The sequence below is a fragment of the Aythya marila genome, assembly GCF_965140915.1.
Source record: "Aythya marila genome assembly, chromosome: 4".
Taxonomy (NCBI): domain Eukaryota; kingdom Metazoa; phylum Chordata; class Aves; order Anseriformes; family Anatidae; genus Aythya; species Aythya marila.
The window spans coordinates 17177038-17193766 of NC_139045.1; the positions used below are offsets into that span (position 1 = coordinate 17177038).

A 16729-nucleotide genomic window follows, 5' to 3' on the forward strand; every position below is an offset into this window, starting at 1 on the left:
ATAGATTTCCTGAAATTCAGTAATTGAAAAGCAGGGATTCTGTATCATTGCAAATAGACAGGTCTGTTTTTTGTTTTCATTGTTTTAAAGAGTTCTTTGGTGTGCTGTTTTGAAGAGCTTTTGTACTCACAAAGGTTGGAGACCTATCTTTATTAAAAAAAAAAAAAAAAAGGACAGTGCCTCTCTGTTCCTAGAAATTAGAAAAAGTTCTCTGCATAAAGTGCCTTTGCTATTTTCACTAGAAGGAGGAAAAAGGATCCCAGAAGATTGGTTTTTAATTTGGTATGAACATCAACTGAAAAAAAAAACAACCCACACCTCATAAATAATATTTCCAGCCATGTTTTAGGAAAATATTTTGGAATGCCATTTTTAACAACCCATCTAATAGATTTGAATAAGCACAGAATCAAGAGAACTGTCATACATTGATTCCAATGTCAGTTAACACAAAACTGTTGAATTAGTTTTGTCCTCAATATTAGATCGAGCAGTATCAGTGTGATAAGCTGTTTCATCCTCTCGTGGAAGCGCTGCAAACTCTGGTAGTATCTTGTATGCCTTAGGCATTTTTACTTGCAGCATTACCCAGAAGATTTCTGGAAAGGCAAACTGTGGTGGTTGAGTCACTGTACCTAGTACTCAAAAGATATCTATTGAGATCACACCCAAAAATTATCCCCTAGATTTTTTTAGACTTTAATTTAAATCCTACTGCTCATCTATGGGTATTTTCCCCTTACATACTAATATGAAGATGAGGAAAGACTTCAGTCCTAAGATATTTGCAGACTCCTGTCCTTTTATACTGATAACAAGAAGCAATTCAGATTCTTGTCAAGACTCTTCATTTCTTAAGCAGAGAATAAAAGGTCAAATAGTGTAAGGCTGAGCAAATGTCTAACATTTTACATAAGCAATTGCTACACTTCAGACAACAATTTCTCTAGAGCTCAGAAAATATTTGTTCAAATGCCTAGAATGTGGACAACATGGGGCTTCTTAAAATAGTTTCTTTGCTGGGTTGCCAACATGCTTTTCTGCATGCAATTTTCAGTTTTTCAGCGTACATTTCAATATTGCCTGTGTACCTATGGAATCTGGGAGGGCAAAGCCTGTTTTCAGATTCCAAGGCAGCTGCCTAGGAGCTGTTCCTATTCTTCCTAGTAAGGAGTATGAAAGGAAGGGGTTGTGAGTATATGAAAGGACTGTCTTTGGTAAAGGCTGAGTGCTTCTCTTCTTTGTAGAACTGCTAAAGTAGAGACTCTGCTTCGCCTGGGTAAATGAAAAAAATAAAAATAAATCTTTTAAAGTTCTCACAGAAAAGTGCCTTGCTGGAATCTTCTTTCTGTACTTTTCATCCTTTGACAAGGTCCAAGAAAACTGAAAACAATAATTTCTCTGCATATGAATTGTTTCATTGTAATCAATACCATAGAAAACCTTAAGGTAAATATGAAGTCATTAATCACATGTTCCAAGTTGCTCATTTGTAAGAATGAATTTGTATAAGTTTTATCCTGAGGAACATTGATTCATAGCAATGAAACAACCAGGTGATTTGGAAATTTTGGATCCCAAAGCATGGGATCACATGGAAAGGGGTTTGGAATGGTGAGCATTGGGTATCAGTGTGTCTATGATGCATGTGTCAGTTCTACAAATAATGAGGTATATTTCAGGTATATTTTACAAACATTAAAAGTCTGTAGATTACTATAATGAATATAACAGATCAATACTTCATTGATAGTAATAGGAGAACATGGAATGGAGCTTGAATGTCAACTACTACCTGTAGCACACAAAATGTTTTCCTAAGGGATAAGATGGAAATGCTATATTCTTGGGGTACTTAAAATAGATTAAGAGTTTCTTCCTACTATTGTCTCCTATCTTTTTTTTTCTTTTTTCATTAGATATTAGCATGTTGTGAGGTCACATATCCGTACTAGCCATCATTAGAGAACTAAAGCGATTTGAAAGAATTACCAATTAAAAGCATATCACTAATGTAAACTGAGGTAGTGTTTTTTTTTTATATCTTTACATATGGAAACAGACTTGGCCCTATAGAGCATAAATTAAATATATAAATTTAAGAATGAGGAAAATCACAATTTTAATAGAAGACTCACTTTCAGAGCCACCAGTATTTGTGCACTACATGCACCTCTGCTCTTTTGATGTTTCACATTTCAGCTGTCTGACTTTTGCTCTTTCACATCTTTCACCTCACCTTTATTACCCTCATCTCAGTTTCTACACTTTTGTTATCTTCACAGAAGCTATCAGCTCTGTGATTCATCACCAAAATTGCAGTATAAATTTCTCAGCTAAAATAATCTGCAAGGTATAGAAATAACAGTCTCCTTTTTTTCATTAATGGAAGCACATACTCTCTTCACTTCATTGCATATTATTAATTAAAACATAACCCATTTGCTAATAAACACTACCAATATGCTTTCATCTGCCATATTAATTACAATACTGTTACACTCCAAATCCTGTTATGGACAAAATGAAACTCACTTTATATTTAGAGCCAAGAATCTGTTCTTAATGTAATTCAAATCTTAACAGTATAATTAAAGTATTATTGTTAAACCAGATATCATTATTACAGGGTGGAAATAGTTTATATATTTTTTCTCATTACTTTCTTTCTGTTACAAGGGCAAAAAATGTCAATAGTAACAACACAAAATTATGCAAACTCTCCTATTATCTTTCCCTCTTTCTGAATGTCATGGTTGTTATTCCACTGATTCTCTTTGGATCTTGAGATCCTTGGCTTTGATCCGGCGAAAGGGTGTACTGCTATGGTGAGTTCTCAGTGTTTCACACTTTGCTGGAAGTAGGATGTTTTTTTTCCTCCTCGCCCTAGAGCTCACGTGGGGCTACTTTTACACATCGTGCTTTTTCTCCACTGACCAGCAACTACACCTCACATAAAAATTTGATAAATTGGTGCTTATCTGTTTTATTTGTTATCCCTAAAACTGGGTTTGAGCAGCTCCCTTGCCTTTGTTTCTGTAATTCAGCATTGGTGCAATATTTATGGACTTGTGATCTCTAGTGTCATCGTGTACCCCCATCTTATAATTCCATACTGGTACAGTGTATCTTGTGGTACTGCTTTTGATATCTCTGGTTACACTGCATCACTGTGCTGATCATAATTAATTCATCCTAAATGGAAGGGAGAGGGAAAAAATGGTTCTGCCCTACAGAGATGAGCAAAAATAATGTAAACTAAGTATAGCCATCTGATCTTTGAAGCCATCTGATCTTTGAAAAACTGGCTGTTTCAGCTAATCAAGTTAGAATTCTAGAAAAGCCAGATAAGTTTATATAAAGTCTGTCAAGATTCAGTGCTAAGACCTTCCAAAGCTGGTTCAAAGTATATTGCTAGAGGTGTTCTGGATTTACTGTGCTACAGAGCTACACTAGCTTAAATTTATTTCACAAATACATTATTAAATATTCTTTAAAGAAAAGCTGAAGAATTCCTCACTACTTTTCTTTAGTAAAGAGAAGTTAGTCATCTCTGGTTTAGCTAATTATCCCGGTTAAAAAATAAATAAAAAATTACATATTCGGGAACCATCTGCTTAAATTGCTATGGCTATACTTTTGCTAGTGGAAATATACATTTACAGTAAAAATAAGCATATATATATATATATATATATATACACATATATACCTATATATATATATGTACCTAGTTTATATCAGTCTTTTAAGGATTATTTGCACTATTAAATCAGAAGACATTGAGATGATCCAAGTTCTGTATTACTGTTTTTCTCATTTGGCTATTAAAGGATATTTTAATTACCTCTTTAAGATAGCCACGACTACTGCTATGACTGATTTTTGCCATTTAGATTCTGTAGTATGACCTTCTGTTAGAAGTAATGTCCATTTTTTCCAGTTTTCATAGAATCCTATCCTAACTCCACACATTTCCATAGAGAATATCACTTATCTATCAACTCAGCCATGTCTTTTGTCATGGCTAAAATGGATTACAGTCATATAGGACACAAAGTAAGCATTTCATAAATGAGACAGACATTTGGATAGTTGGATTTTTTTTTTTCCTGGTGTTTTTTTTATAAATAATTTCATATACCTGAAAGTAAACAGCTAAGCTAAACTATATAAAGGTATATTAGAGGCAGAAATAACATCATGAAAGACTGTAGAAATCTCAAATGACAGTTTTCAGAATATTTGCAGTGAGTGCTTTCTACTATCATGAGTGTTTTCTGCCATGCGGATTTGTAAATGTGGCAATTCCAAGTGCACATAAAGAGAGGATTATTTGAAGAGAGATTCTGAAAATTTCTGTCTTTAGCTAACTCATTTTCTAACAGAAGTCATTAAGAATTTTATGAGAGCAGCACATCAGAAAACCCTATCCTAAACATCAAATAGAAGTAGATACTGTATCTGGTTAGGTAAACAATTATATACCTACAACAAACATCACTAGCAGAGTGGTTTTTTTATTCAATTCCTCTGGGTTAAAAAACAAATATATTGTTGTTTTTCTATTTTTCTAGTGTGTTGTATTTGCTATGACATCTGGTCAGATGTGGAATCACATCCGTGGACCCCCATATGCTCATAAAAATCCTCAGAATGGACAAGTGGTGAGTTAATTCTTTTAAATTTTATTTTGAGGGTAGATATTTCCTACAGTGAATCTGTAATTGCAGATATTTGCACTGCACCATTCTCTTAAGTCTCAAATTAGAAGCAGAGTCCGTTACAGACTTTTTGGTGTTTAGAAAGTTCCACCACTTCTGATTTGGGCAGTGAAATGAGTGCCTGTGTTTTTCAAAATTCTAATTAGGCTCCCAGCTACAGTGAATGTGCCATAAAATAGTCCATACCACACAATTTCCACTGCTCTAATGCATTCTGGTTTTTTTTTTGTTTTTTTTTTTTTAAAAGCATGATCCCTCTCAATGTGAAAAGCAAGCTATTTTTTATTTTTCATTTATCCAAACCTTTGAGATATGTAACCTCTTCCTGTAACCTCTTCATCTTGAGCGTTTTGTTTAGAAAAGATGGGAAATGTCTTAATGTTTTTTACCATTTTCCATTATACCTGTCACACACTTCCACTGAACTTCCTGAATTTTACATAATGTTTTTTCCTGTTTTGCTTTACTTCTTGAATGTAAGGTCTTTATCAGCTTCTTAGAAAGTTAACATTAATTCAGTACAGCCAAAATTGCTACTATATGCTGTCATTGCTGTCTTTAAAGGAATTCTCATCCTTGCTTCTTCCTGCTCATAAATTAGTAAGCGTTCATCAGAGTTCACAAGGAGAAACTCTCTTTACCTACAGGGAAAGTAAAGAGGACCTTGGCTAATTTCGGCTACTCTTCCATATTTACCACTTCTTGAAGAAGTTGTTAGGATGGAATCTGTGAAATTTACAGTTGCAGACAGGAAGGTTCTCCATACTTTGTGGCATATTGAGCCATGTTCAGCTTTGACCATTGCTAGTTAAGAGACTGGTGTAGGACTTAAAGAATAAATTTTCTTCAAAGATCCCTTTGTATCGTAATTGTGAGAGCAGAAAAAATGATGGTTTGAATTTGTTTACCAATCTGCTTTGTATTTGGAATGTAACACCATACAAAAATCATAAAGTGACATGACTCTATCTGTCAACCTTGTTATGCAAAAGTAGAGCTGGAAATGTAATAAATAATCTTTGTAAAACACTGTGTTTAGAAAAATTTAGCTTTTCATTACTGCCTTGCAGTATTAAATTTATGAAGCTTCCCCATGGAGCAGCAGAAAGAAGAAATACTGCACAGAACAAGCACCATTCCTGATAAATTAGTTTTATACCGTAGCCAGGTTTATATACACCACCCTTTTTAAAGACCTGTTTTCATTAAATCATTTAAAAGTAACTCTTTAATTGTTCCTCAGCTTGTGCCATCTTGTCTCTCAGAGTGTGAGCTCAGATTCTGAATGTCTGAAAAGCTACTAGTTAGGGAGTATAAATATAAACAACTAAATAAAGGTAATCATTGGGCTGGTCTTAAATTCTAATTACTAATCTGCTATATAAGTCAATACATACTTTTCTGTTTTCACTCCACTACATGACTTCAGGTAAGTTATTTTGTTTCTCTAATTCCCCTGTCTTTAACTTGTTCATGTGTCAGTGCTTTTACCTCCCATGGAGCTGTCTGTGTCATTAAGTAAAAAGTCAGATTCTAAGAATTTAAAAAGGTACGGATATTGATTCACCAAGTTCCTAATTTAAAATAGCACTGACCAATACAGTTGTAACTTAAAGCTCTGATTTTTACCAGTGCTAGAAGCTTAGTAAGTGTTCTATAAACCTTGACTTATTTTACATTTCTAATTGTTAAAGAACTTTATTGAACATTTTCCTGTTTCATTTTTCTAGCACTAACCTATGTTCTTTTTCTAGCATTTAGCTGAATTTGATGTCATAAAACTAATTATCTGAGAGTTCTGTAAGATTTATTTAGCTATGATAGCTATAACGGTGTTCCGCAGTAAGTTAACAAGTACTATCTTTATATCTGGATGATGTTTAACTCTTCATTTTATTTCTGTTGTCCAGGACTTAGTACCAATTCCAAATTTACATGCCAATTTTGCACAAGGTTTTCATGTACATTATACTCACAAACTGTTCAACAATCTTAACATGTAAACTCTTTTCAATAGAAGGCATAGAACAGCTCACCAGGCTTAGTTGTGTTATTATCAGGGTCAAACTTAGCTTTTTTTTTCATTTCAGGTGTTAGTAGTTAGGTTCTGTAGTGCAGGGCCTGATATGCCTCCTGGAAAGGGATAATAATTCTGTCTTCATAAATTGTTCCTTACCTCAGATATCTCCTATTATATGCTTTGTTCTTATCATAATTTTGGATGACACTTCATTTCTCTTGCTTAAATTCCTATTTTTTCAAAAGATGAAAAGATATTTGTTTGTTTTGCTTAAACAAGACTACTTATTAGTGCCAGTATCTTTTAGAAGTAACATACCATTTCTTGGCATTTTTGGCTTGTGCACAGCATTTACAATTCCTTTCTTGATTACCTAAATTACTTTAATTCTATGATTGTATTCTTTGAAATTCTGTATTCTTCTGTATTCTGGGTAGATCTATTATGTGAAGTTGATACGCTCTGTTACTGAGGTGGTGGTCGTTGCTTCCTTTATTCCTTATTGCCTTCAGGTAATTTCAGTTTTTGGGTCCACATGAAAGTGGCAGCAGTATTATCTTTCAGTTCTGTTTTAAATTGATGAAACTAGTCATGCCAGTCTTTTATCTTGATGTCTTCTTCATCTGTTGTACTTTTGGAGTTCTTCATCTTTTGCTTAGTAATTTCATTATGATTAGACCCTTACTAACTAAATTTAGAGTGAAAGCTAAACATCCCACTGATTATATATAAAATCTTGAGAGAGTTCTGAATTTTATCAGTGGTAGAGCTAGCGGTGGGACAAGTAGAGAGATGGTGAATACAGCAAAATAGCTTCCTACTGAGGTAGTTCTGTTGACATTTAATTCACTTAACAGCAAAGAATTATTAAATTTTCATCAGCTTTTACACACGTAGGTACTAAGAAAATCAAATGGCTAGGAAAATATTTATGTATATTTATCCTGATAGATCAGCAACTTTTAAAATATTTGGATGCAAATTCTACAATTTTCATTGTGCAGTATGCTCAGGACTGCATCTTTAAAATAGTTGAAAGTTTATTATGTAGGAAAATAAGATAAAGGACAAGCTTGAGCTAAAATATTGAGAGAAAACATTTTTCAAAGCTCATAATTTTCTTCTGTTTTGTGAGAAGTGATTAGAAGTTGGAAAAGCTTTTTTGTGAAGGGAGGACGTGCATTTTTATTTAGTATATTTATTTGCTAATTTGAAGATATTTTCCCTACATAAGCAGATGCATTATGAAATGGATAATGGTTTTATTTGCTACTATATTAATTAGATTCTCTTTTACATGTCTTATATTATGGAAGCTTGTTATAATTGTTCAAACATAAAAAAAGTTGTGTCATTAGGAAGCAATTTTTACCCATTTAGTAGGTCTTTTAAATATCACCTTTCAATATCAGATCAATTTTAAATGTTTGTTCAGTTACCAATCTGTTTATTCTGCTTTTTTTTTTTTTTACTTTTTATTACTACTTGCCTTTTAACAGTTTAAAAAACACTGATCTTTATTCAGGAACATTATTTAAAATATCTCTTTTCAAATAGTCCCTCTGGCAGGGTTATCTGGTAATCTGTCTGTTTCTGAAGTTAAATGAAAAATGTGTTTGACTGCTCTGATTCACTTTTCCATTTGTCAATGTAAAGTTAAGGTGCTCTGTGAAAATTTATGCTTAGACTATCAAGAAACTTAATTCACATTAATCCTCTATAGCTAAGCAGGATAAAACTTTCATGTGAGTACTGAACTGTTTTAGAAATACCTTCCCATATCAGTAAATCAGAGCAAATACATTGTCTTTTTGCCTTCAACCTATCCAGAAGTATGTTTGAATTCAGATTGTATTTGAAATGCCTGACTTTTCTGAAAGTGGCCAGATTGCTTAGTTGCAGGTTCAATATATAAAAAAAGTCAGTTTGCTGTATGATGCATTATAATGTATTTGTCTTGCTTTTAAATTAAGAAAAAAAAGTTCTTACTGGTCGTTGTATCAGTGTCAAACATAAGATATCCAGATTGATCTTACGCCAGTGATGTTTTGATGCATCTGTCAACAATAATCACAAACATCGTACTGTTGAAAGTACTTCTTATTTTTTATTGGAATAAGCAATTATTTACATTATTTACATTAATATACTTGGTAGAAGTGAGAAGTAGATTACATTATGACTGTACTTAATGAAATGGCTTTTCTGTGATCATCAAAACTGTGAGTTTACTTAGAAGCTGCAACTAGTAAAGGATTTATCAAGCCTGTAATTTAAACTTCTGTCTTGATTTAGTCAAAAAAACAATTGGCAGTGTAAGGAACTGGTTGAACTACTGTAAAACAAATGATCTTATTAAATAATTCTATTAGCAGATAAACACATTAGATACGATGTTGCTCATTTGTTAAATTAGAGTTGGGAAAACTATTAACCTGTATAAGACATCTGTCCTAATGCTTGAGATAGCAAGGCAAGTCATAGCTGACATTTCAATAACTTTAGTTATAACAAATGTTTCTACCATGATATCAGAAAAGGGAACTCTCACCCAATATTTTGTAGCCATTTTTATTATGGGAAGAAAAAGAGGTGAGATAGAAGAGTTTTTTGGATGAAAGAGAACCTCTAAATTACTAAATTTATCAGTTCTTGAAGCATATATGCTAAAAAAGTTTAGAGAATAGACTGTAATTTTATTGCAGTACTGTATTCTTGGCTCAGTAACGATGGAACAGATTCCCATCAAATAAAAGCAGATTTTGGACAGGTAGGCAGGCAACAAGTAGTCTGTCATGATAAAATCCAATTAAAAAAAAAAAAAAAAAAGCCAATTTTAATTGATCAGTACCACTTTAAAACAACAAACACTCCTTCTCCCTATGCTCCCCCCCCCGCTTTCCTCCCCTCCCCACACACATATTTTGACTGTGTGTGAATGGGTTTCTTAGACTAAATTCAGTTTCATTTGGAAAAAAGAACCATTTTATACAGAACAGTTCTTTTTATATCAGAAGTCAGAAAAACCTCAGCTGTGTGAAGTTGTGACGTACATGTATATGAAGATAGGAAGACAGAATAACAATGATAAAATGATAATGAAATACAGAAAAGCTACATTTTCTTAAAAACACACACACGCACAAAAAAAGAATGATGCAAGGAAAAGCATGTTTGTGTTTTGCTGTTGCTTGCACAGGCAAGAGCAGTTTTGGCTGAGTATCAAGTAGGAATCTATTTTTTCTCCTTGGACTTTACTGGTTGTGTATATGTTTAAAGGCCTTCTCTAACTGACTAATTTTGTTTGAAACATACCTATGAAGAGCAACTAGGCCAGCTCAATTCTGGTCAGGTTTCTCAGGACTTAGTCAAAGCAAATTTTGAATGTCTCCATGGTTAGAGATTCCACAACTTCTCCAGGCAACCTGTTGCACTGTTTTACCATCCACATAATTCTCCTACTATATATATATATATGTTCCTGTATATATACACACACACATATATACAGGAACATATATATGTTCATATATAAAAAATATATATGTTCATATATATATATATATACACATATATATATATATATACACACATATATATATATATTGGTTTTCCTTTGGGAACAGTTAAAGTAAATTTTTTCCTCTGTTCAGATATACTGATATAGCTGAATTGTTAGTAGAGTTTACCACTGACTTTAGTACAGTTAAACTTAGCCAAGGGGTACACCTTTTCAGTGCTCCTGAAAGCATGCCTTTGCTTAAGTGGCAGCAGCGTTATATCTCTGCAATACTCATACTAGAAATGAGAAAATGTTAAACCTGACATACAGAGAATTTTCTTTGCATCTTAGTACAGCTGTGTTTTACTACTTCAGATGGATTATTTTGCAAATCATTTGTATTTCCTCCCTAAAGATAACCTGCAACACAGGTTGGGAATCATTTTGTTAACTACTAATTAAGTATCAAAATATATTGTGTCCTTCAGGGCCTTTTAGACTTACAGATCTGGTATATTTTTCAGTTGGAGAGCACTTACTCTCCATATAGTTTTGCCAGTAAACTCTAATGCTGTCATTTCAATGTAACAGTATTAGATTTCTCTTATCTGCTTATGAAGAATGTCAAGAGAAAGAACAGGCATTTGAATGTGTAATGCTGTAAATGAAGCAGCAAAATTCAGACAGCCTTTCCAGGACTAATTCACCCATAATCTTTGCCTTGGAGGGATACGTTTTTATTGTTTTTATTTTATATTTATTCTCCTTTGTGGTGGTTGAATTATTGAATGCAAAGAACTTTGGATACTTTATCTGCAAAGCAACAGTAATTTGCTATTTTATATTTTGATAAATATAAAATGCTTTTTATATATTTTCAAGGAAACAAGTTATTCTCATTTTTTTGTCTAGCTTTCATGTCAACATTAATTCCTTTCTTTGGCTAATCTTTTATGTGTACTGACTTTTCCTGAACGAAAAACCATAGAAGAAGACATAAAGATAAAATTAAAAGGTAAATAAAAAGTTTTATTCTATATGCTGATTGTCCTTCTGAGCCTCTAATAAGCAGTAGGATTGTACTATACAATGATGTCTTTCAGATGGCAAATATTTCTGAGTTCCTGGACATTAAAAGGCAAGTTATCTATGTTTTTATTTTTCTTTTATTTGAACCACTTACACTTTTTTTTTTTTTAATTAACATATGTTGACATTCAGATCTTGTAGATAATAGAGCAAAGGAGAGAAATCTGTTTTCAAAGTTTTCCTTATATATTCTTTTGAAGCATTATGAATATTGACAAAGTAATGATACTGCTACTGCTGTTCTTTCTACTTTTTCTTTTGAGATATAGAAGTGTATTATATTCCTGTGTTTTTTTCCCTGCTGCCTAGCAGTATACTTACATAAGATTTCAACAGGCTGAACCCGGGTATCTGGGAAACCAGTTTTGCCTTCAGATAATGTGCTCAGATAGGCAAAACTTATTCCTGTGCTAAAATTGAAGAGGAATAAACTGGTACTTCAGAAGGTTATATATCTGAGCAGAATGTAAGAATAGATGCTCTGGTTCATTTTTATAAAGATTGACTACTGGGATAAATAGTGTTTTGTTTTTTTCCAGTTCATTGGTGAAATTACCTCTGATTGCAATGAAGTTAGAGCTGTTAGAGCACCTTTGAAAATCATATCCAGAAAACATAACTTCAGTTTTATTTTTCCATGGAAGTGCTTCAATAGCAGAAGTAAAATTTTGTCTAGCCTTAGACTAAACAATGAGAATCTTTAAATGTATGAAGGACCTCTTTTCCTGATTTTTGCATTTCTCAGTTTATCTACTATTTGTTCTTTGGAATTGTTATTACAATGTTTGTAATTATAAACGTATTTTGTATGGATATACTTTCATTTTCTCATTTCTCCTTACTGTAATATATCTTAAATACAATTAGAAGTTGTTAGAAACACATACCAAATCTGAAATGCTTATTATGTGAGAAATACAATACAGAAATTTTGTGAAAAATTCAACCTAAACACCCAGAATTCACTAGAATATACTTAATTTGTGAACTGTAGTCTTATATTACAGCCTGATGAAAAGTTCAAGTTAATTATTTTTATATTAATTCAATTGTATTTTGTTCACAAGAATAATTTACAGAGCTGTTATATTAGTGCTTATATGTAGAAGCAGGCATTATAAATTTATTTTCTTGGTGTGGATATATATATGGTAAGCTGTCTATCAAAAAAATTGCTGAACTGTGAATATCTTCCAACTCCTCCAGCCATCTTCCTTGGAAGGAAGGAGACAGTGAGAATGTAATTTTTATCCCGTTTGCTAGTCAGGTTTCAAACTCTGTCTTCGTTGATTAGAAACAAGTTCGTGAAAGAAATGGGCATTACATGAAGCTTTACACAAGGAATTATTTTGGTTTGCACTATTCTTGAATCAAGGAAGCTCCTGTACTCCACTTAAAAAGGTATTACAGAACTGAAACATGTATGGGTTGGAAAAGCTGGTCTTACAGTCCTACTTAGCAGGGTTGTTCATCTGAATAGCACAGCTGAGATGGATCTGCTCGTTAAGTGTTTTGAAAGCATCTTGCATCAATCTAGTATGATATACAGAAGTGAGTAAGAGAGTAGGCTTAGTGTACATCACATTTTCATAGTATTCAATGCTTACAGAATTAAACTTTAACGTTTATTAGAAGTGGACTGCAGTTCTTTTGCATATGTCTGTACTGAAATGAGGAGGCACTTTGCACCATTCCTCTCCTTGAATGTCTATCATTAATATTTATTTAAAAGCTTTTAGAAGCTGGAGTTCTTTAACTTTAAGCACAATGCAACTTAGAGTTTTTACTGAAAGTCTTGCAAATCCAGTTTCTGAGCAACAAACAAGATATGAAATAACTTCCAGATCCTGAGATCACTTGGCATAGTAGGGTTCTCTAAATGAAGAGAAAATAGCATTATTATTTAAAAGATGGAAGCTGTCTGGATTTACCAGTCCTTCACACTATTAATATGGGTTAATGGAATGAAAGGAGCCTTTGACCTCCGATTATTATTATTATTTTTTATCATCACTGTTCTGGAAAACATTTCAAGCAAAAGTATTCTTTTGCCTTTCGTTCATCCATATTTTTCTACCTCAGGCTAAGTAATCCCTGCCAGATAAAAGAAGGAATGGTTCTGTAGTCTTCTCTGGAGCTAAATACCAGAGTTATAGAACCAAGCTGAAAATGTTTTACAGTTATTTTTGTTTTATCTGTCTATAAACAAAGAACACTTCAATAAATAGTAATGAATGAATAAACAATCTCATCGTGTCCAGTGCTGTCACTTAAGATTGTCTCTAGAACACAAGTAGGGATACTGCCATTAAAAAGCTCTGTATGTAAAAACAGAGTTTTAAAACTGAGCTTTGTAAAAGTGCAGAAACATTTGGGCATATTACTATTCACAAACATTTTGTGTGGCACTAAAAAACTGGAGACAGTTTTGTCAACATTAGATACCTGAACTTCTGAATGTGCCTTTAACTATACATATGCTACACTAAGTGGAAATAATGCAAGCATTGGAGCAGCCACACAGTTTAAGAATGGATTTTAAGAATTGATTTAAGAACCAAATTGAATTAAATTCAAAACACTCGTCATCTCATATCTCAATAATTGATCACTTGCATTATTGTTAATTCTCTCTGGAAAATACAAAACTGTAGGGATGTGACATGAGTTTATATGCCACTTTCTGTAGTGCTCACAGAGGGACTATACTATGTTTGCTGCTCTAGTCTTTCCACTCTATTGCTCTCATCCCTTAAAAACACCGTGTTAAGTCCAGGTCTACAAAAACACTTTGCAAATCTTGACTATCTGGAAAAACAAAAACCATACACAGATTTCAACTTGTGAATCTCCTGGCTTTTTTCCTTCTTTTCGTTTTATTTCCTGTTTTCCTTACTAAAATATGGGGAAGCTTAATTTACTGAAACCTTGGTTTTCTAAGGCCTGAACCAAGCTCTTTCACTTTTCTTTCATCTAGAAGACTATTGTGTTCTTTTGGCTTGCTTTCTGCCCATGCTAGAGAGATCCTGAGTAGGGGTGATGAGTATTATATTAACATATTGTGGGGCAGTGCTTTGTACCCCAAATCTAACATAATTTTTAATAGGCAGATCATACTATATAAGCACAGCCTGAATATGATTCATTAGTGTGTACTTCTTTCCAATTTTTTTTAGGCAGTGAGAACATAATTTGTGGAAATTCTGACTTTCCAAGCAAGATAATCTTAATTTCTTCCCATGTAATGTAGTGTGTGGTTTTTTGTCTTTTAATCTGTTCTTTCTGGCATCATCTGAATTCATTAGTACTTACTTTTGTGCTTATCATCAACTTGATACTTAATAAATTAGTCCCAAAATCCAGGCTTCTTTTAAGTGTTTTTTTTTTTTTTTTTTTAACAGCCCATTATGTCTCCAATTGAGCCAGTTATTCAGCCTCCTATAATGTTCCAAACCCATTTTTCTCCAGCTTTACATGTAACAGAATGAATTACCAAAGTCCAGATAAATACCACATTTTCTTTGTCAAGAGGATTAATGCCTAAAGGAAGATACTGTGCCTGCTGAATCTGGTACCCTTCTCTTTGGAATAAATATGCTTTACTTCATCTCATTTTTCATGTTCCTTTATATGTTTAATTGTTCTCTAAATTAAAATTTATCCCAAAGCATTTCATGTTAATGAAATCTAACTTCTTTGTTTCTAGAATCCATATACTTTCCATGTATGCTACTCTATAAATGTACATTAGCATACTCTGATAGAATTGGTTAGAATAAATACATAAAAATTAAAATCACTATTAAGCGTTAAGATTGATGTGCTACTTCTGGAATGTGTCTCTTCGAATTTTTATTCAACTTTTGATGTGGTATAGAGGCATTCTGTCATCTCTGAACCCTTGTCTCCCTTATATTCATCTCAGCATTGCTGAAAACAGGATTCAGGAAATAGGTCACTACCATCCTTTACTGCATATTAACCTCTTTGCTTGCTCTCTTCTTTTAATGGCTGACATATGAGCTATCTGTTTTCATTTCATTTGCAGGGTCACCTCAGCTTACCTACTGACAACTTTCATTTTATCTCTAAGCTTCCTGACTTTATAAGAGGGAAATGTACTTGCTACTAGTAGGTCTCTTTCCACTCTCTTAGGTCTGGTTGTTCATTGTTATTCCATTTGGGTTTATTAATTAGCTAGGTCTGGAATCCTTCCCTGAAAGGCCACTTTATATTTAAAGATGTGCCGGATACAGATTCAAGATAACTTAAGAAACGTTAACTGTTTGCTTGTGACTCAAATTCAATTCACCAATTTTTCTACTCTAGATGACTACCCTCATTCAATTTTTATTTCAGTTTAAATCTTTTTAAATGGTAAATCTTAAATGGAAGTTTTAAATGTTACTGTTCATCTTTTAGTCTAATTTACTGAATTAACTTGTAACATTTTCTGTGAACTTATTTTATACTTCCTGTGTCTTTACAGTGCCTTTTTTTCTATGAAAACTGTGCTTAAAATAGCATTGCTTCTTGTTGAACCAGTAATTGAAGATAGAATCTGCCAGCTGTCACATAAAGATCACTGAAGTCTGCTGTTAGTAGTATCTGTTTCAATTTCTATCTAGAAAATTAGTCTTCCATCTACCATGAGAAGTTCTTTTTTTTGAATCCCTTTCAGTTCAGCTTTGCAATATCCTTCACCATGCAGGTAGCCTGAGTTATCTGTTGACCTTGTTCTCCTCCAGGGCCTGAAATGTTCCACTGAAGCTCAGCTTATCACTTTCTCATTTCCATTTCTCTGTGACTTCACCTGCATCGGTACTTAGTTCAGATAAGGAACACTTTTTTGAAACCCATGTCACATTCATTCCCACCTTGTATGCTTTGGTTCACATAACGCTGGACACATTGACTGTTCCTTTTGAATGAAGTGGAGACAAATAGTGAACTCCAGAAGTTCACCCAGTATGCTCCCAGTTGCTGCTGTTTTTTCAGTCCATAGGACTAGAGAGGATCTACTGTGAAGTAAAAATACTTGAAATGTGTAGTGTGGATAGTGAATTCAATAAAAAATCAATAAAAATCAATAGGCACTACTCGCTAATACAAACACAGCCTGGGAGTCTTCAGCGGCTCAACATAAACATCTTTGCATCAGTAGCAGTGGTATTCTTCCAGTCAAATGCTGAACTTCTGAACTTTGTTCTGGTGTGAAGGGTGATGTTAGTGGGAGGTTCTGATTCCGTGAACATAACTGAACCACAGATCGTATGTGATATACCTGTTCCTAGGACAAGGTGTGTCATGTTTTACCAGATATGTTCTTAGATCTTAGATTTTCAAATAGATCTTCTATTGCTTATCTGTTTCCTGCTGCTCTTTATACACATA

General features: G+C 33.3%; 1 protein-coding gene across 1 annotated transcript in view; it reads left to right on the top strand.

The window, feature by feature from the left end:
* The window catches only part of TUSC3 (tumor suppressor candidate 3), a 119569-nt gene that overhangs the window by 57622 nt on the left and 45218 nt on the right, over window positions 1-16729 (top strand). Inside the window, exon 6 of the mRNA XM_082758764.1 lies at window positions 4578-4667. Within this exon, the coding sequence (XP_082614890.1) occupies window positions 4578-4667 (90 nt within the window). The remainder of the gene's footprint in view (window positions 1-4577; window positions 4668-16729) is intronic.